Below are 21,969 nucleotides of genomic sequence, written 5' to 3'. Positions count from 1 at the left end.
TTCGCCCGCCCCGACTCTCCTTTTGCCCGCCCCGACTCTCCTCTGGCCACCCCGACTCTCCTTTCGCCCGCCCCAACTCTCCTCTGGCCGCCCCGACTCTCCTTTCGCCCGCCCCGACTCTCCTCTCCCCCTTGAAGTCCTGTCCCCACCCTGAAAGCCTGTTGCTCCCCCCCGACGTCCGATTCACCCCCCCGCAGGAGCGCTCACACCCCCACCCCGAAGGACCGCTCGCACTCGCACTCGCACCTGCACCCGTACCCCCACCCCGAAGGACCGCTCGCACCCCCACAGCCTCCCCCCCCATCATGGAGAAGCTCCTACCGTTGTCCTGCTGCTTCCTCTGCCGGCGGTCCCGGCCCTTCTGTGAGCCCTGCGTCTGCGCTGCTTCCTCTTCCGGCGGTCCCACCCTTTCTCTGCACGGTTTGTAAAATCATGTATAACGCGCGCGTTATATGCGTGAAAATACGGTATATATATATTTTTTTTTTACTAGGGCCCGCTGATAAGTGCTGAAGTACCCAATGTGGACCTCAAGCGAAAATTTTGAAGACCCCTGCTATAAAGGTACTCCAAGTTGCACGTCTTTTATCAAGTAGCACTAAGTGCCAGGATCAGTGCCCGACTGAAACTAGTTGAAAGCCTGGCATGTAAGTTATGACGCAAATCCCCCAAAATTAAGGTTACCAGACATCCGGATATGTCTGCTTTTTAGAGGACTGTCCGGGCATCCGGACGGCTTTTCAAAACTCAGCACTTTGTCTGGGTTTTGAAAAGCTTTGAGCTCGGGGCCGCATCTGGAGAGCATCTGAGCATGCGCAAATGCAACTTGGTGATGCCACACACATGCCCGTATACATGTGACATCATCAGGTCACATCCGCGCATACGCAGATTCCCTCCAGATGCGGCCCAAAGAGACAAAGTTTGTGTGGGGCTAGGGTTGGGGGATGGAACGAGGCAGGGCTGTGGGCGGGATGGGGGTGGGGGATGGAACGGGGCCGGGTTGAGGCCATGTGTCTTCTTTGTGCCCAGCAAAAATCTGGTAACCCTACCCCAAAAAACTATAATACGGCACTCAGATTTAGTGAACGCCCCGATCTGCCTGTACCCCTCCCTTGGCCATGCCTCTGTCGCCTTGAGCTTCTATAGGTTTGTGCGACTCACAAATGGAAGATTAGATTAGATTTGCACACAAATCTTTATAGAACAGTGCAAAGCAAGATGCATGCGCAAATAGTAACTGGAGCCAATTAACTGCAATAATTGGTCATTAGCCCCCAACTATTTACTAGTTAATGGCACGTTAAGATGTGTGCGCAACTTGGGTGTGCAATTTTGGGCTCTATCTGGAATATTCTATATAGTCTGCCTAAAGTTAGGTGCCTATCTTGATTGATTAATAGGCTTAATTGGCCCTTGACGCCTTACAATTGGCTTTAATTGGACTTAATTGAAAGTTAGGTGCCTAACTAAAAAAACACGATTCTATAAATAGTAGGTGCCTAGTCCATACAGAAGGCAGGATTCACTAACCTGCCAGATCGGGCCCGATTCGGGCCCAATCCGGGCAGGTCCGACTAATTCAGTAAACTATAACATGCAGATGAGAGTGGTCGAAGGAACGCCTCCATCTGCAGGCATGGATCGCACTATAGCGATCCCCGCGCATGCACAGACCATCTGTAGATGGTCTGTGCATGCGCGGGACCTCCATGCCGTCGGAGTTGGTTTTTTTTTTTTTGGGGGGGGGGTTTCTTATTCTTCTTAGCGCAGCCAGGGCCACAAGAAAGCCTACAAAAATGCTATTGCAGGACCTCAGGGCCGGCAATATATTTTTTTGGGGGGGGCGATCGAGGAACTTTTGGGAGCCATGGTTTTAATACGCTTAAGCCCGCGGGTTAAAACCACGGGCTTGCAGTGCGGGGAAGGGTGGGAGAGTTGGGGCAGGCAGGCACGTTCGGGGCTGACAGGGCAGAGAGCAGGGCTGCAGATGGCAGGGCAGTTGCCAAGGGCTTCAGCGACTGGTTCTGAGCAGTCGCTTTTTTTACGAACACAGTCGGATAGGAAAAAAGTTTAGTGAATCGCGTCCCTGTCCACATTTGCATGGCCTTGCCCTCATTTGCAGGGGTGGATCGGAGGATGGTCGGAAGACAGGTAAGTGAATCAGGCCGGGGTTGCTAAGGGGTCGCAAAACGATCGGTGCACGATCGGTTTGCTTTGTGAATCTAGCCCAGAGTGTCTAACTTTTATAGAATCAAGCTTAGCGCTGTGCAAGTTGGCACCGACTTTATAGGCAGACTATATAGAATCTGGCCTCATACGTAGAGTCCTGGGGTGGACGTAGATAAAGGGGTGACAGGTCAATTGCGCGCAAGACAATCGCGCGCGGACAAAAACGCTCAGACAACTCAGGACAAAGTCAATAGCGCGAGAGACAATTGAGCGCAAGGATGTTGTCTTCGCGCTCAGTTGTCTTCGCGCTCAATTGACTAGCGCTCACTTGTCTTGCGCTCAGTTGTCCGTGCCTCTTTGTCCGCGCGAAATTGTCTATGAACCAGATAAAGGGAAGGCAATGGGACTTGATATGCTGCCTTTCTGTGGTTACAATCAAAGCAGTTTACATACTATATATAGGTGACTTAATCTGAGTGTTGGAAGGAGCTGTGGTTGAAGAACCCTGTCAAGAAGGGGAGTGTGTGGCTCAGTGGTTAACGCTACAGCCTCAGCACCCTGGGGTTGTGGGTTCAAACCTACGCTGCGCCTTGTGACCCTGGGCAAGTCACTTAATCCCCCCATTGCCCCAGGTACATTAGATAGATTGTGAGCCCACCAGGACAGACAGGGAAAAATGCTTGGGTACCTGAATAAATTTATGTAAACCGTTCTGAGCTCCCTTGGGAGAACGGTATAGAAAATTAAATAAATGAAATCTTGTGTGGCAATAAAGATAGCTAACACAACAACAAGAATGTGGGCGGGGCCTGTAGTAGATGGGTGTGGAATTCCGGGATGGCCTGTTCTAGATCGTGGGTGGGGTGTCTGGTCCCTGGTTCACAGAAGACTGTAGTACTGGAACTTCTTACCCATTTACTGGACTTACTCGTTTGATACGGAAGGCTTTCACGCTGAGGTTGCTGCATACAAATTGTGTTTTTCTCAAAACAAACATGTGTGACATGTTGGCTTTCTAACAATCGAAGACTCCTGAGCAGTGGCGTAGTAAGGGGAGAGGGGCAAGGGGAGCGGTCTGCCCCAGGCGCCATGTTCCCATTCCTCCCCTCCACGCAGGCGCCTCCTTCCATTCCCCCGTGCCTCTAGTTGAAATTGTTGTTTGCGGCGGTCAACAACGTGCTCATCGCAACCCCATCAGCTCTCCCGTTGATGTAACTTCCAGGTGCTGCGCATAGGAAGTCACGTCAGAGGGAGAGCTGACGGGGTTGCGAGGAGCACGTTGTTGACCGCCGGGAGCAACTTCAACTCGAGAAGGGGCGTCAAAGTCCCTCCTGGAGGGCTGCAATCCAGTCGGTTTTCCTCAATGAATATGCATGAGATTTATTAGCATAGAATGAAAGCTTGGAAACATCCCTCCCTTTTAAAACCACAGAACTCTGGAACAACCTCTCATCCCCGCTCAGAAATTCAAGCTCCTTCCAATCCTTCCGCAAACACTTGAAAACTTGGCTCTTTTCAAAAATCTAATCACCTCCCGTTCTCCAGTATCCTGCCCCTCTCTATCTCCTTAGTCCCTCTCCTATACCCCCTCATTGTAGTTCCTTTCCTCTTAACTCTGTAAATCGTACCGAGCTCTGTGCTGCGGTGATGGCGCGGTATACAAACCCAAGGTTTAGTTTAGTTTAGTTTTAGCTCATGCATATTTATTGGGGAAATCCTGAAAACCCGACTGGAATGTGGCCCTCCAGGAGGGACTTTGACATCCCTGAACTAGAGGTAGGGGAAGGGAACGGGGGGTGGGCGTGAGTGTCAGGCGGGATTAGGGAAAGAGCAGGAGGGTGGAGACGAGGGTGGTGGAGGGGAACCACTGCCCCGGACGCCGCGCTACGCCGCTGCTCCTGAGGAAGGTACTTTTTAAAGTACCGAAACGCTAACAGTGTCATCTTTTTATTTGTTAATAAAGATCCCTTATGGAAACATCTCATTTTCTCCCAGTTTGTTTGTTGCCTTTGTATTTGCGTGGGGACCCTGTCGCTTTCTACGTTTAGAAACAAAGATAGCTAACCATCACCATACTGACTTCTCCTTTCTCCTGCACTTGTATATAGAAGGAGCTGGACCATTGTGATAGGTTGGTATGAATTTCCTTCCCCTTGCATCTTGTGTTGTAAAATTTGGAAGAAGAACTGGTAGGACTGTCCTCATCTGCACAAGCCTCAAACACTTTAAAATCATAAGTGTTCGAGGCTTGTGCGGTTAAGGCAGAGCTGACAGGGACAGGGACAGTAGCAAAACTTGTGGGACGGGACAGGGAAATTGAGTTCCTGCAGGGATGGGGAAAATTTGTCCCCATGTCATTCTCTAAACTGCACCACTCTAGAAATCAAAATGTAGTAAAAGCGAGCCAAGTAAAAGGTAATCGAGCCATTGTGACATCACTGATGAGGTTGGCTCTTAGGCATTGGTGGAATGAGGCATTATGATGTCACAATACCAGCTCTGGTCTGGTTATCAGAGGCTGAAACTTTTCACACTATTTAGTTATTCAATTTTCTATACTGTTCTCCCAAGTAGAGAATGACATGGGGACAAATTTTTCCCCGTCCCTGCGGGAACTCATTTTCCCGTCCCGTCTCTCGAGTTCTCTTCCTGTCCCTGCCCCATTCCTGCAAGCACCGTCCTCATCTGCACAAGCCTCAAACACTTTAAAATCATAAGTGTTTGAGGCTTGTGTGGTTAAGGCAGAGCTTACAGGAATGGGACAGAGACAAAACTCATAGGGACGGGACGGTGAAATTGAGTTTGTGTGGGGACGAGGACAAATTTGTCCCTGTGTCGTTCTCTACACCATAACTCACTCCAAACAAAATCAAGCTTTTCCAGTTCCCAGTGACTGCTCCTCCCATGTTTTCTTTATTTGTATTCTCGGCATTTCCTGCGAGTTTCCTGTGGTCTAAGCACTTTCCCTGGACTCTCCTTTACCTCTTCTAGTCCCTGCACTCTGCGCTTTTATTTCCATCTGGTATTTTGAGCCCCCTGCACCGCCAGGAGTCTTTTCAGCGGCATAGAGAAACGTGAGGAAATAGATCTCTGGACAGAACGCATTCCTTACAGCATAACAACCAAACCCCACGTGCTGGTTGCTGGAATGCCCACTGGCTATAACTCACCTTGTTCGCTGGAGTTGTCGCCACTCTGGGATGCAATTCCACCACTGGACGGTCCGGGAGTGCCTGAGTGAGTCGATCCAGTTTCATCGTGGTCACGAATCCATGAGTTGTTCTGAGAAGAGAGAGAGAGGAAGTGGTGAGGGACTGACAGCCATTACTCAAGAACGAAACCCGTATTGAATGCATTTCTTCCAAACGTTGCATCATCGCTGCTTTTCATCCCTCATATCATCCCTTCTTTCTCTGGTCCTCTTTTGCCCCTACAATATTGGCGCTATAGAGCTCCACCTCAAGAAAGTAAGCAAGGATTCCCCTACAGGCCCCATGCAGCCTTTGGCGCTCTCTGCCTATTTTCTTGTGCTTTTTTCAACTTTCTCTTTCTTCTTTGTTTTCACACTCATCAGCATGCCTGATGAGAAATTTATTTCTACTCTTTCAGTGAAAGGAAAGTTTTGGTAAGCCATTGCATTCCTAACTCCATATTTACAGCAAAATATTTCTTTGCCAGTTCTATCTGATGTAATAAGAGAGGAAGAGGAGGGACACATGGAAACATTTCTCTGCTTTGCCTTTATTTGCTTGTTTTGATCTTTTCCAGTAAAGCACAGATTTCAGAAATTGAGGTTGCTGGTCTCTGCTTCTGGTTTATATCGCACTTGGATTTCCCTGCCCCTTTCCAGGAGACAGCTCTAATGCCGAAACACGTCACTCTTAATTAAAGATGTAAAAGCAACATTCTGTAAAAGGGTGTATCTGCTGGAGTTAGGGGACATGCAAAATAATTTGCCTCTTGCCTCATTACTTGCGCTTAAGAACCTACAGCCCTCCACGCCATTCGTACTGCTCTCATCAGCCCACTTGGTCATCTCTTAGCAGACATCCCTGATTCACAGGGAAACTGCTGACTAGCCCCATCCCTGGGTCTTTGTTAACGCTCTCTCCTCTTTCATCTCCCTCTGATTTCATCTTTTCAGTGGCATAGTAAGGGGAGTGAGGGGAGCGCGGTCCGCCCTGGGTGCCAAGTTAGTAGGGGCTCCAGCACCCTTCCTCTCAACCCCCACCTCTTCCCATTCCTCCCCTCGCCACGCGCATGCTCCTTTCCCTTGTATACTTCTCCCTCCGTAGTCACGGTTTCAGCACTCGTGGTTTCGCTTATTCCCGATTTTTTTGCATGCTGACTCCTCCCCCCAAAATTACGCCATGAGTTAAGTACTGTACCAATAAAAAGTTTGGCACTTATCAGCTTTCACCCTGAAATCGCTGCTTCCCAGCTTTCACAATCGCTGCTTCCCAGCATGCACAGAGAAAAACACAGCTTCCCAGCATGCCCAGGAAAAAATCACTGCTTCCCAGCTTCCCAGCATACACAGAGAAAAAATGCAGCTTCCAAGCGTGCACAGAGAAAAACGCAGCTTCCCAGTTTTCACAATTGCTGCTTCCCAGCTTTCACCCTAAAAATTGCTGCTTGTTTGTTATTCGCGACTTCAATATATTAACAGTGGCTGTTCCCAAAAATCCGTGAATAACATATAAAAAGTTATTTGCGTTTTTTCTGTATTTGCGGGTCTGTTAATCCCCTATCACCACGAATAAGGAGGGAGAAGTGCACCTCTAATTGTTCACCACCATGAGCATCAACATGCTCACAACCCCGTCGTCTCTCCCGCCGATGTCACTTCTGGGGGCCAGGCATAGGAAGTGATGTCAGAGGGAGAGCCGACAGGATCACGAGGAGCACATTGAAGTTCTTGTTGCTCACGGCGGTGAACTAGAGGGTAGAGGGGCGGGCATGCAGCAGGGGGAATCGGGGAAGGAGCGGGGGAAGGGTGGAAATGAGGGTGGGGAGGGGCGTCACTGCCCCGGATGCCTCTCACCCTCACCACGCCACTGCATCTATTTTTCCCACTCTATTCTTTCAACTATTTGTCCTTCTCTGTCTTTCATCAAACCATGTTCATGCACTGCCAAGATGAATAAAAAGGAACGACAGATAAACAGATGAAATCGAATGTCCCAAGAAAAACCATGCCATGCTGAGCCACAGTATCCTCACCAGTTCAGAGCAAAGGTGTCAAGACCCATTAGATCAGTGGTTCTTAAGCCTGTCCTGGGGGATCCGTCAGCCAGTCAGGTTTTCAAGATACAGTACTCACCCGAAATTCGCGGGGGGTTCCATTCCAGGACCCCCCCGCGAATTTTGAAAAACCGCGACTATGGTTTTTCAGTTGATCAAAGGCAGGAGAGGGCAGCTGGGGCGGCGGCGGGTGCTTAAATTGGACTTATGAAGCCAGGCACATTTTCCGAATGCCTCTTCCTGGTACTAAAGTCATGGTTACACCAATCAGGAGCTGCTTTGATACGCCAGACTTTAGTACCAGGAAGAGGTGGTCGGAAAATACTGCAAATTACTAAGTCATAGAAACATAGAAACATAGAAATAGACGGCAGATAAGGGCCACGGCCCATCTAGTCTGCCCACCCTAATGACCCTCCCCTACCTTTGCCTAGTGAATAGAGCCCACGTGTCGATCCCATTTGGCCTTAAAATCAGGCACGCTGCTGGCCTCAATCACCTGCAGTGGAAGACTATTCCAGCGATCAACCACCCTTTCAGTGAAAAAGAATTTCCTGGTGTCACCTCGTAGTTTCCCGCCTCTGATTTTCCACGGATGCCCTCTTGTTGCCGTGGGTCCCTTGAAAAAGAAGATATCTTCTTCCGCTACGATGCGGCCTGTGAGATACTTGAACGTCTCGATCATGTCCCCCCTCTCTCTGCGCTCCTCAAGCGAGTATAGCCGCAGTTTGTCTAACCTCTCTTCGTACGGGAGATCTTTGAGTCCCGAGACCATCCGGGTGGCCAGTCTCTGAACCGACTCCAATCTCAGCACATCTTTGCGATAATGTGGTCTCCAGAATTGCACACAGTATTCCAGGTGGGGCCTCACCATGGATCTATACAATGGCATAATGACTTCCGGCTTACGGCTGACGAAACCCCTGCGAATGCAACCTAGGATCTGTCATGCCTTGGATGAGGCCTGCTCTACCTGGCTGGCAGCCTTCATGTCCTCACTGACGATCACCCCCAAGTCCCGTTCTGCAACCGTTCTTGTTAGGATCTCACCATTAAGAGTATAAGTCTTGTATGGATTGTGGTTGCCTAGGTGCATGACTTTGCATTTTTTGGCATTGAAGCTGAGTTGCCAGGTCCTAGACCAGCGCTCCAGTAGGAGTAGGTCGTGCATCATGTTGTCGGGCATTGAATCTTCGTCCGTTGTGCATTTTCCCACTACATTACTTAGTTTGGCGTCATCGGCGAATAATGCTATTTTACCTCGAAGCCCTTCTGCCAAGTCTCTTATAAAGATGTTGAATAGGGTCGGTCCCAAGACCGAACCCTGTGGCACTCCACTGATCACCTCCGTCATTTCTGAGGGGGTGCCATTCACCACTACCCTTTGAAGCCTACCACCAAGCCAGTTCCTAACCCATTTCGTCAATGTGTCACCTAATCCTATAGAACTCATCTTGTTCAGCAACCTGCGGTGTGGTACGCTATCGAATGCTTTGCTAAAGTCCAGGTACACGATGTCCAGGGACTCCCCAACATCCAGCTTCCCCGTCACCCAGTCAAAGAAGCTGATCAGGTTGGATTGACATGATCTTCCCTTAGTAAATCCATGTTGACGGGGGTCCCGTAGATTTTCCTCATCCAGGATCTTATCCAATTGTCGTTTGATCAGAGTTTCCATAAGTTTGCTCACTATAGATGTTAGACTCACTGGTCTGTAGTTTGCTGTCTCCATCTTTGAGCCTTTCTTGTGGAGTGGAATGACGTTAGCCGTCCTCCAGTCCAACGGGACGCTTCCCGTACTAAGGGAGAGGTTGAAGAGTGCCGACAGTGGCTCTGCCAAGACATCACTCAACTCCCTAAGCACCCTGGGGTGTAGGTTGTCAGGCCCCATTGCCTTGTTAACCTTGAGTTTTGACAGCTCATCGTAGACACTGCTAGGCGTGAATTCGAAGTTACTAAATGGGTCAACTGAGTCTGCCCTTGTCTGTAGTTGAGGGCCAAGCCCCGGCGCTTCACGGGTGAAGACTGAGCTGAAGTATTCATTTAATAGCTGGGCTTTTTCGGAATCCTTTTCCACATAGTCTCCGTTTGGTTTCCTTAGACGTACAATCCCGCCAGAGTTTTTACTTCTATCACTGATATACCTGAAGAAGGATTTATCTCTCTTCTGGATGTTCTTTGCCAGAGACTCCTCCATGTGAAATTTAGCCTCTCTGACTGCTGTTTTGACTGCTTTTGACTTGGTCAGGTAGTCTGCCCTAGAGTCTTGTTTCCCCGATTGTTTGTAAGAGATGAAAGCTTTTTTCTTTTCCTTGATGAGGTCTGAGATCTCCGCAGTGAACCATTGCGGCTTGTTGTTTCTTCGCCGCTTACTTACTAATTTAACATAGCGGTTTGTCGCTTCTTGTATGGTGGCTTTAAAAGTCGACCACATTTCTTCCACGCTATCGGTTTTTGCTTGGCTTTGTAGCGCCTGGTGAACAAAGGAACCCATGTCTTGGAAGTTTGTGTCCTTGAATTTGAGGACCTTGGTCAGCGTGTTAGATTTAGTGAAACCTTTCCTAAGATTGAACCATACCATGTTGTGGTCACTGGAGGCCAATGTGTCGCCCACCGAGACCTCTGTGACACTTTCTCCGTTGGTAAGTAATAGGTCCAGTATTGCCTGATCCCTTGTTGGGTCTAACACCAGTTGCTTCAGACCAGCTCCTTTCATAGAGTTTAATAGCCTCCTGTTGCTGCCAGAATCGGAGGTTAGTGTATCCCAATCCACATCAGGCATGTTGAAGTCACCTAACAATACTGTGTCTCCCCGCAAGGTGATATTTTCTATATCCCCGATTATTTCCATATCCAGTCCGCGATTTGCGAACCGTGAATTTGCGGGGGTTTACGGTATTCCTAATGAATATACATGAGGCAGATTTGCATATAACAGAAGTGACAGGCATAGGGTCCTAGATGTCGTAGGATACCAGATGTCCAGACAAAGGGGGTGGTAAAAGAGGAAAAAGAGATGGCTGACAAGTTAAATGAGTTCTTCACGTCAGTCTTCACGAGGGAGGACACAACCAACATTCCAGAGCCAGAAGAGATCGTAAATGGAGATCAGGAAGATAAGCTGGCCCAACTAGAGGTAAGCCAAGAGGATGTCCTCAGGCAGATAGACAGGCTAAAGAGCGACAAATCACCAGGTCCAGACGGCTTTCACCCAAGGGTACTCAAGGAACTGAGGAACGAAATAGCAGAGCCACTTCGACAAATATGCAACCTATCCTTAAAAACTGGAGAGATCCCAGAGGACTGGAAAATAGCAAATGTCACGCCAATCTTCAAGAAGGGTTCGAGGGGCGACCCGGGAAACTACAGGCCAGTGAGCTTGACCTCGGTCCCGGGAAAGATGATGGAAGCGCTGATCAAGGACAGCATCTGTGAACACATCGAAACCAATGGACAGCTTAAATCAAGTCAGCATGGCTTCTGCAAGGGTAGGTCATGCCTCACTAACTTATTACACTTCTTTGAAGGGGTGAACAGACAGGTGGATAAAGGGGAACCCATAGACATCATTTACCTTGACTTCCAAAAGGCCTTCGACAAGGTACCACACGAAAGACTGCTTAAGAAACTATGGAACCACAGGGTACAAGGGGAGGTCCACCGATGGATCAAAAACTGGCTGGCAGGCAGGAAACAGAGGGTTGGAGTGAAGGGTGACTATTCAGATTGGAAATGGGTCACGAGCGGGGTGCCGCAGGGGTCGGTGTTGGGACCGCTCCTTTTCAATATATTTATAAATGACCTGGAGGCAGGAACAAAATGTGAGGTCATTAAATTTGCAGACGACACCAAACTATACAGCAGGGTTGAAACAACGGAAGACTGCGAAAATCTCCAAAAGGATCTGACGACACTGGAAGAGTGGGCCAAAAAGTGGCAAATGAGCTTTAACATAGGGAAGTGTAAGGTCATGCATGTAGGAAAAAAGAACCCGATGTTCAGCTACAAAATGTGGGGATCACTGCTGGGGGTAAGTAACCTTGAAAGAGACCTGGGAGTAATGGTGGACACAACACTGAAAGCATCGGCACAATGCGCCACAGCCTCAAAGCAAACAAAATGCTTGGAATCATTAAGAAGGGCATCACGGCCAGGACGAAGGAAGTTATCCTGCCACTTTATCGCGCAATGGTGCGCCCACATCTGGAGTACTGTGTCCAGTATTGGTCACCGCACCTCAAGAAAGACATGGCAGTACTCGAGGGAGTCCAGAGAAGAGCAACTAAGCTAATAAAGGGTATGGAAAACCTCTCATATACTGACAGGCTAAAAAAGCTGGGGCTATTCTCCCTTGAGAAGCGGAGACTTAGAGGAGACATGATAGAAACCTTCAAGATCCTGAAGGGCATAGAAAAAGTGGACAGGGACAGATTTTTCAGATTATGGGGAAGCACAAGTACAAGGGGGCACTCGGAGAAATTGAAAGGGGGACAGATTTAGAACAAACGCTAGGAAGTACTTTTTCACCCAGAGGGTGATGGATATGTGGAACGCACTTCCAGAAGCTGTGATAGGCCAGAACAAGTTACATGGCTTCAAAGAAGGTTTGGATAGGTTCCTAGAGAACAAGGGAATTGAGGGGTACAGATAAGGATTAAGGATAGGGATAGGAGTAGAGATAGGTTATAAAAATAGTCAAGGACCACTGCTCAGGCAATCGGCCTGATGGGCCGCCGCGGGAGCGGGCTGCTGGGCGCGATGGACCTCTGGTCTGACTCAGCGGAGGCAGCTTCTTATGTTCTTATGTTCTTATCATAGTTCATTTTATCAAATAACAATAGCACGAGGTTCAAAAGTTTTGCAGTGTGATTTGTTTAGAGTGTGTGGTTTGGTAACATGTTATTTAAATCAGGGTGATATAAATATATTTATTATGTGGTAATAAAGAATAAAAAATGATAAGTCCAATAAAAGGCATATTTATTAGGGATATTTTGAAAACCCAACTGGCTGAGGGTCCCCTAGGACAGGCTTAAAAACCGCAGCATTAGATGACACCAACCAGAACCAGAGTATTGCAAAAACAGAGAGATATTTCACTGCACTATTCCTATGGGCACATTTAGAACTGGGCAGTGTAATGCAGTATTCCTCTGGGAATGCTCTGGATTTGGCACACTTCCTGAAGAATTCCCAGGGGTCCTCTCTCTCTGCAGTTAAAGAGGGCTCATGTTGTTTCACAGAACGGACAGTTTTCCTTTTGGTACAAGGAGACGGGGCAAGGGCAGCACTGGCAGACAAAACAGGGGGATTTCATTATGAAAACCCTGCATGTGTGATTTATGGCCAGAGCCCTGAATTTTCAAAGGGAATCTCCACAGAGAGCTAACCATGAGCTTAAAAGTTGCATCCATAAATTCTGAACCTTTAAGTTTGATGCGTAAATTCAAAACACATCCTCACAGAATGCCTCTTTTTTTTTTAACTTAGCCCAAATTAGACATGTTAAGGATGATGTTCAAAGCAATTGAACTGGCCAGAAACAGCTCCTGGCTAGTTACCCCTCCCACCCCTTAACAAAACTATGATAGCAGTTTTTAGAGCCGGCCTACGCTAAAAACCGTTATCGCGGTTTCGTAAAAGGGGGATGGGGGGGGGGGTGAATCACTTGTTAGGGGCCTATCTGCTGATATTCAGCGGCAGTTAACTTGTTTGTGCTATTGAATATCACCACAGAATAGTACATGAAAAGCCAGCTATTTTGTGCACAGTCCGGGTACAGTGTCGGCACTTATGAGGCAAAATGCTGCTATGTACCAGTTAACCTCCTACGATTAACAGTTAAATTGTACTGTATAAAAATCAGTCTTATCTTTATGTAGTGTCGTTTATGCGGTTAACTGATGAATATCGCTCTTAATTGCCAACAAGATAGGGGTCATTCGCTTATTACATAACACTATTTTTATAGGCTTTGTACCCCTCCCCTCCTCCCTGTCACAGCCACCTCCCCCTAAAAATGACATAATGCCAGGCGAACATTCCCCCCCCCCTTTTCAAATATGTGGTGGAATAAAATATAGGCCCTCTTTTACAAAGGCACGCTAAGCGTTTTAGCGCGGACTTAGCGCACGCTAAATCAACGTGTGCGCTAACCGCTAATGCGTCCATAGAATACCATGCACGCGTTAGCGTTTAACGCATGTTTAGTGCGTGCTAATATTTAGCGCGCGATAAAAAGCTTAGCGCACCTTTGTAAAAGAGGGGGACAGTACAACATTTGACTTTTGTTCACCTCCCCGTAAAGCTTTCCCTTATTAGAAACCAAATAACAATTTCAATCTGCACACATTTACAGCGGAGGACGTTCACGTTTCACTTTCAGCAAAGAATTCGTAAATTACTGATGCTTACAAGTGTTTAAGAAATGATTTAAGTAGGCCCGAATTGTTAGGAAGTAGCGCACGATATTTGCAAAGTGTTTAAACGTACTGTCATACATCGTGTGAATTTACAAACCAGCAAGAATGCCTTATACGTTACGTAATGCATCTTTTATCCCCCCTCCCTGTAACACTGTGTCACACCACAGTTGACCCCCTTCCTCCTCCCCCCCCCCAGCATTAAGCAATTAGTGAACAGCCTGCCCCAATGCTCAAAAGCTTGCCTTGCAAGTAAGACTGGTTGTAGCCAATCTTACTTGCAAGGCATTTCATCTCTGATGCTCAAAATGGTTCTTGGGGGTTCTTCATTTCTTTATTTATTTCATTTTCTATCCCGTTTTCCCCAAAAAGCTCTGAACAGGTTACAGGTTAACACACGCGATCTGTCATCAAAAAAGGCAAGTGCTGCTAGGTGCTCGGACAGAAACCATAGACGTCTGGAAAATGGTCATGAGCGCCTTGACTGCAACGGTTTTATTCAGAAATGTGCCAGGGAATGGGATGTTTCAGTGTGGCCGTTTTATGATGACCATTTACGAATGGGCCATTTCTAGGGTTGCCAGACTTTCCAGTCGGAAAACCGGGCCCCCAGGCCTGCCCAGTCCCACCCATCCCCAAGTTTCAAGTTTATTTAAGCTTGATATACCGCTTTAATTACCAAAGTGATGTACATTGTACAAAATTTACAATAAAAGAAAAAATTTAAAATATAAGTAACATGGAGAAAGACAACATAAAATACAACAAATAACTGGTAATGGGATACATTCCCTAAAAATAAAAGGAGGGGGGATGGGAAAACCCAAAGGGAGAGGGGAATTATCTGAAATGTGCCCATTCTCTGAGTCTCCCATTCCAGCCTGTAATGCCCTAATTCCGCCCCCAGTCCCGCCCTTGCCCCGCCCCCACTGCCTGCTCTTGTCGGACAGGAGGAAGTCCGCGCACGCGAAGACTTCCTCCCTGCTCAACGCGAATTGAGGAGGCTTTCCAAAACCCGGACAAAGTGCCGGGTTTTGAAAAGCCATCCGGACCGCTGGACATGTCCGGGGAAATCCAGACGTCTGGTAACCCTAGCCATTTCATCGCGCTGAGTCGGCCCCCAACCAGATCACCTGAATGTGCAATTCGTGAGGAGTCTGACAGATGCTGCCCCGAGTCTGTCCCACTGTGCTGAGTCTCCCTCCACCCAGCTTACTTGAAGAGCCGAGGAGTCTGACAGATGCTGTCCCCATGCAGTCTCGGATAACTTTATTGTAGCACCGGTGGGGGGGGAGTGAGAGGGGCATTTCCCCCCCTCTTTCAAACCTTTAAACAATTGGGCCTGAAGTAGAGTTACCAGATTTTCTGGAACTAAAATCCGGGCCTGCAGCCCCACCCCCCAGGCCCGCCTAGTTCTGCCAGGCCTGCCCGTTCTGTCCCCCAGACCCGCCCCCTCAACCTGTTCACTTGTCGGCAGGGCATCTGCTCATGTGCTGGTGTGGCACGCATGCACATAACATCACCACGTTGCATCCATGCAAGTGCAGACGCTGTTCCGACATTGCTCCCAGCTGGAAGCTTTTCAAAACCCGGACAAAGTGCCGGGTTTTGAAAAGACATCCGGGCGCCCGGACATGTCCTCTAAAACAGTGTTTTTCAACCTTTTTACACCTATGGACCGGCAGAAATAAAAGAATTATTCTGTGGACCGGCATCGGTCTGTGGACTGGCGGTTGAAGAACACGGTGCAAAGTTGTGGGCTAGGCCCCGCCCATCTCTACCTAATCTCCACCCCAGACCCGTCCCCATAATAGTACTAATTTCACCTTGCATGTCCCATGCCTCATCTGGAGGCCTTCCCTCTGACGTTGCAACGTCAGAGAGAAGGCTTCCAGTTCATGCACAGGATGCCCGTAGGAGCCACTGCCCATGGTTTTTGTGCACTGAATCAGTGAGGAAGAGGGAGCCGGCTCGAAGATAACACCGCATCGATCGCACCGTGGACCGGCGGTTGAAGAACACTGTTTTGGGCCTGATGCACGTGCTGGCCCTGTGGACCGGCAGGAAATTTCTGTGGACCGGCACTGGTCCGTGGACCGGTGGTTGAAGAACACTGCTCTAAAAGGAGGACATAGCCGGGGGTAACCCTAGCCTGAAGCTTCAGTGGGGGGAGGGGGGTGGGTGAAGGAGGCAATGCCCCCCTCTTTCACCAGTACAATTAAGCATGAAGCACCAGTGGTAGTGGTGGTGGGGGCAATGAAGCCTACCCTAGAAGCCTTCTTTCACCTTTCCAATTGGAAATTAAGCACCAGTGGGGAGGGCAAGCCTTATTTCATATGCTCCCTCTTTCGCCACAACATTTATCCGATGGAACAGGAGCTTCAGCAAGGTAAGCGCTCGCCAGTGATGAAATGACTACGGTGAAACGGTCATGCACAATTGGGTGCGCTGAAATGGCCACGATGAATGGGTCATGACGAAAGAGCCCATATAAGATCTCAAGTCTCGCCGATGACCTTCCGGAAAACGCTGAAGGCCCATCTCTTCACATGAACAGTGCTAAACGATCAGCCTACCCCCTGTTCTCCTCCTCTCTCCTTCCCTTTCCCGCCCCTTCTTGTCCTCCTCCTCATCCCCTCCTCTTTCCTTTTCTCACTCTCCTGTCTCTTCTACGAATGCCTTTGTCCTGTAATTTTTGGTGAATGTCATCTGTAACCCGTCCTGAGCCCCCGGGAGAACGGAATAGAAATCGAATTAAATAAATAAACCGGCTGCACTGAAACGGCCGTGCTAAATTTTCCTGCACCCCTTTTAACAATTGTGTTAGCAGCTGCCGAAAATCCTACGCAAATACGTTACAGGAACTCATTAGTATTAAAATGAGCACTCCTTGTAATGCACAGGCCTCGTACTCGTACGCCTTGTAATGCAATTTGACCTCGTACTGGGTCAAACTGCAGGGCTGGAGCTGCCGGTAGTTGTTTGTGCGCCTCTTGTGTGAGTGTATGTCCCGCCCTTATAGTAAGAACGCGGCTGTTAGAAGTGGGACACACACATAATAGACGCACAACAGCTACGTCCATATCGGGTGTTTAATACAAACAAAAAAAAAAACAATTTAATAAACTGCTCGCGAGCTCCGGCGATCAGGAGCTGTACTGGGCCTGCTCAGCAGAGCTGTGCCTACCGCTGGGCTCTTCTGTGCAGGCGCCAGGCACAGTTCTTCCCCCCTTTTACCAGGCTACTCAGCCCAAATAGACTGCATTTAATTTGCATGCTAGTTGTGCATAGCCCAGCAAAATAAAATCACTCCCAAACCAGTATATTTGACCGGGTTGCCGAAGCTCTGTGCATCCTGCCCATAGCTGGCTGTAGAAACCCAAATATTCAATGCCAGTGCTTGGACGTGGATCAGCATTGAATATCTGAGACTAAGACTGGCAACAGCTAAAACAAATGCTCACTGCTGCTGGCTGAATATCGACCTCATTATAAACTTACTTATATAGTTTTCAGCAGCTGAAAACCCACTTCAGTGCTTATGAGCATCTTATGCAGAGAACTTTTTATTTTATCCACAATACATCTTTTGAAAATTCAGCCCACTATCTGACCAATCGCCGGACAAAACAGTACCCCTTTTGGGTTTGTAGATTCACGGTCTGACTCAAAAAAGCAGCAGGGTGCCTCTGACTTGGAGCCCTGTCTCCACAAACTTTGTGATCACTCTGCGTCCGATATTCTGAAAGCCCTGGTGACTAAGCCGCAGCCATTGCTGAAACTGGAAGAATGGACTTTGAACCTCTGAACAACTGCTTATGTTTTGCAGAGAAAAGGCCTCACTGCCAACAAAAGACTTTCCTCTGGCAGAGTTAGTAACTCAAACAGAGCAAAAGCTAATTTCCCACAGGTTAATTGTCCTCATTCAGAAAAAAAAAGTGCATTTCATAATCCAGCCCCTCAGCAAATTCCATGCAAAGAGCTCCAGAATTTGGCAGTATAAAACCTTTGCTTGGTGGTAGAAAACTGAATCAACTTTGCCACCATATATCCCATCCAGAATCTTAGACTTATAAAAGCTTTTTTCTTATCAAAGTCTGGAGTCTTATTTTCAAGGAAAGGCATGCAATAAAATGGAGACAGCAGTGTATATCTGAAGAAGCGAATATCTGTGAATGGTTGTGTGTGTGTGTGACTTAGGTGATAATTCTATAAACTAGTGCTGCAAAGAGGTGTGCCTAGCACTAATTCTATAATGGCCTAAAGCACTTATAGAATATTACCGCAAAGCTGCATTGTTAGTGCTAGTTAACTGGGAAACAGCATCTCCGTCTCAGTTAACTACTGCTGAAACTTCGTAACAAATTTTAACTTTTTCCTGGGGCATGAAGAAAATGAGGATTATTTTATAGAATTTGACCTCCTGTGTATGAAAATAGCCTCAGTTTTCTCCTATCACGTCTAGTTTTTGAGCAAATCGCAAATATTTATAGCACGAGAAGTCATAATGTAACGCATTGCGCCGATTTAAGAGTTTCTCTAAATATTATTTTCTAGAATTGTTTTGCTGTTGAAGTGCGTTTATACACGAGATTAGGAGCGTCTCTAATTAATGTCCAACAATAGTCAGCCAGCATTGATGAATTCCATCTGCCCAATCGTTTCTCCATTGTAGCAATGTCCTGGTGAAACCTTTCCCCGTGCTCATCACAAACACTACCGAGATTATCTGGGGGAAAAAATCCAGATGCGAGTGGAGAAAATGAATTTATAGTGACATATTGCATTTGAGATCATAGAATGCTTTAAGCATCGTCTCCACCATTTGGACATAGTCTGGCGCCTTCCTATTCCCCAGAAAATTTCTGATTACATTCTTCAGTGCTATCCATGCACTTTTCTCACGTCCTTGCAAGACTTCAAAGTGCCTGTCACTCAATAATTCTCTTACTTGTGGCCCCACAAAAATGCCTTCGTTTAACTTCTGAGCACTTAGGAAAGGACATTTTTCATGTAAATAGTGAAATCCTTCACCTTCCTTGTTCATAGCCTTAACAAAGTTTTTCATAAGTCCTCTTCTAGGACTTATGAAAAACTTTGTTAAGGCTATGAACAAGGAAGGTGAAGGATTTCACTATTTACATGAAAAATGTCCTTTCCTAAGTGCTCAGAAGTTAAACGAAGGCATTTTTGTGGGGCCACAAATAAGAGAAGAGGTGGCAGTAGCACTTGTTTTGGATCGACAAGAGGATGATGATTTACAATTTTTCTTCCAGTAGGATCCAAATTATTATGAAGTGGCCAGTCTTTAATGAAATAATGAGATCCTCTGCCTCGGCTATCCCACTCTCAGATAAACAGCAGTACTTTGAGTAGCCCAACTGTAGACCAAGTAACAATGTGATGACCTTCAGATCAGCACAAATCTGCCACTTGTACTCGCTGTACTTGATATGATCTAAGAGGAGCTGCAAATTTTCCTTCATGTAGACAGCGTGAACAATAGGAATAGATGGATATATGTTTCTGTTGTGCAAAAGCACTGCCTTCAGACATAGCTTTGGCGCATCAATGAACAAGCGCCATTCATTAGAGTCATGACTTTGACCAAACACTTGGAATAATTCATTTACGTCATGACAAAATGTCAATAAGTCTGTTATAGAGAGGTGTTCCACAAGGACCTTGTGACGATTTTGGTACAAGGAGATGTTGGTCTCAGGTGCCAAGAGATTCCACTGACAAAGCCTGGAGCCTAAGAGTTTGGCTTGTCTCTTAGATAAAGAAAGATCTCAAATGAGGCCATTTAATTCTGCCTGAGTTTTTAAGTGAGGCTCACCTGAACTTGAAATCAAGAACTCAGGATCATTTTCGGATTCCAGTTCCATACAGTCATCAGCACATGCTTCAGAGCCTTCTTCCAAATCCAAGGTGGTTCCAAGTTGCAGGTGGTTTCGGAATTGGAAGATTATCATCATGAAGCACAGGTCGTATTGCAGATTCAAGATTAGGATATTGAATTTGACTCTTTGCTTTCGAAGAAAATCCAGATACTTGTTAAGCAGAAATAACAATTTGTGGAATGGTCCTTCTGTTCCCTTCAAACCATTGGAACAGCAAATGGCATCGATGGACGAACACCTGTAGCCATGCTCCAAGGTTGACAACACACGTGAGGTGCCCAAACCTTATCTTGATCTCCAATTTTGCAGCCAAAATAGAGTACATAGGCTTTTCTTATGAGTGGAGTCATATTTCTCTTCTGAGACTTAACCGTAAACTCCCCACAGACGTAACAGAAGATGTCAGGGTGGTTCGCACACTTTCTTGACATTATACTAACAAAACAGCAAAAACGTTTCAAAAGCAACAACTTGATAACTAAGAAGCAAAACCCTGATACAAAATCAACGATTTAATCTCAACTGTGCTGATGAAGCTTGAAAATTGCTGCTGATGCAATACAGCACATTTCTGATGATGCAATAGGCCTACAGAGAACTGCATATTCGAGCTTCACCTCCTCACCCATAATAATTTAATAATTATATAACACATTATTACATCATTAAAATTAATACTTTAGCTTAAAAATTTAATCTGAGGCAAACTGTTTTAATATTTCAGAGATTGTTATAACATTTACTCCAAGCATTAGAAAATATTGTGAAAATGTTAATTTTTGCATTATATTGTTCTTTTGATAAAAATCAGAGGGTTATACCGAAAAATTAAGGTCAGTTTTGAATTCAGCGACCCCAAATCACCATAGAACACCCACTACAATTCATGCCTCAAAACCTCTGTTGCACAGTGAATATTGATCCCAACAGATGTTTGCCTCTAAGCCAGTGGTTTCCAAACCTGATCCTAGAGGCACCCCAGCCAGTCAGGTTTTTGGGATACCCACAATGAATATTCATGAAAGAGAATTGCAGGAAGTACGTGAAAATTTCTCTCATGAGTATTCATAGGGTTACCAGATGTCTGTATTTCTCCAGTCATGTCTTCCTTTTGAGGACATGTCCGGGGATCCGGATGGCTTTTCAAAACCCGGCACTATGTCCAGGTTATAAAAAGCATCAGGCAACGAACGACATCGACACGACATTCACACATGACATCAACGCGTCACACCAGCACATGTGCGAATGCCGTCCAACGTCGCTCGTTGCTCATGTAAGTCGAGGTTGGCGGAGCTGGGGGCAGGGTCCGTATTTTCTGTTTGGAAAAGCTGGTAACCCTAAGTATTCATTGTGGATATCCTGAAAACCTGACTAGCTGAGGTGGTGGAGAGTAAAACTGTGACTGAGTTCAAAGAAGCGTGGGATGAACACAGAAGATTTAGAATCAGAAAATAATATTAAATATTGAACTAGGCCAGTTACTGGGCAGACTTGCACGTTCTGTGTCTGTGTATGGCCGTTTGGTGGAGGATGGGCTGGGGAGGGCTTCAATGGCTGGGAGGGTGTAGATGGGCTGGAGTAAGTCTTAACAGAGATTTTGGCAGTTGGAACCCAAGCACAGTACCGGGTAAAGCTTTGGATTCTTGCCCAGAAATAGCTAAGAAGAAAAAATAAAAAATAAAAAAAAATTTAAATTGAATCAGGTTGGGCAGACTGGATGGACCATTCGGGTCTTTATCTGTCGTCATCTACTATGTTACTATGTTACTATGAGGTGCCAGCAGGGACATCGCTCTAAGCCTCAAGAGATAAACAAAAGGGACAACATTGACTGGCACTGTGGTCACAGTGTTTCTGTGACATTTTTGGGTATTTTTGGTGTTTACGGTTTTGCCTTAATGCAGGGGTGGGGAACAAGGGTCACAATCCAGTCGGGTTTTCAGGATTTCTCCAATGAATATGCATGAGATCTATTTGCGTGCACTGCCTCCCTTGTATGCAAATTGATCTTATGTGTAAAACCCAACTGGATTCTGGCCCTTGTTCCCCAACCTTGCCTTAATGCATGCAAGAAACTGTACTGTTGATTACCACAGAGCTGCCCAGTTACTTATACCCAAGAGGAAGATTTTAGGCTAGTCCTGGATTTCTGAATGTCCCATTGTGGATAGGGTTACCATGGTATATAAACTGTTATTATTATTATTATTATATGTCCAGAAAAA

General features: G+C 46.7%; 1 protein-coding gene across 1 annotated transcript in view; it reads right to left on the bottom strand.

Annotated features, from left to right (window-relative positions):
- The window catches only part of MEIS3 (Meis homeobox 3), a 171,534-nt gene that overhangs the window by 57,850 nt on the left and 91,715 nt on the right, over positions 1–21,969 (bottom strand). The window contains exon 7 of the mRNA XM_033957346.1: positions 5,343–5,454. Within this exon, the coding sequence (XP_033813237.1) occupies positions 5,343–5,454 (112 nt within the window). The remainder of the gene's footprint in view (positions 1–5,342; positions 5,455–21,969) is intronic.

Source organism: Geotrypetes seraphini, chromosome 8 (assembly GCF_902459505.1).
Source record: "Geotrypetes seraphini chromosome 8, aGeoSer1.1, whole genome shotgun sequence".
Classification (NCBI taxonomy): Eukaryota; Metazoa; Chordata; class Amphibia; order Gymnophiona; family Dermophiidae; genus Geotrypetes; species Geotrypetes seraphini.
The sequence above is the reverse complement of the archived record's forward strand: the minus strand, read 5'-3'. Positions and strand labels throughout refer to the sequence as shown.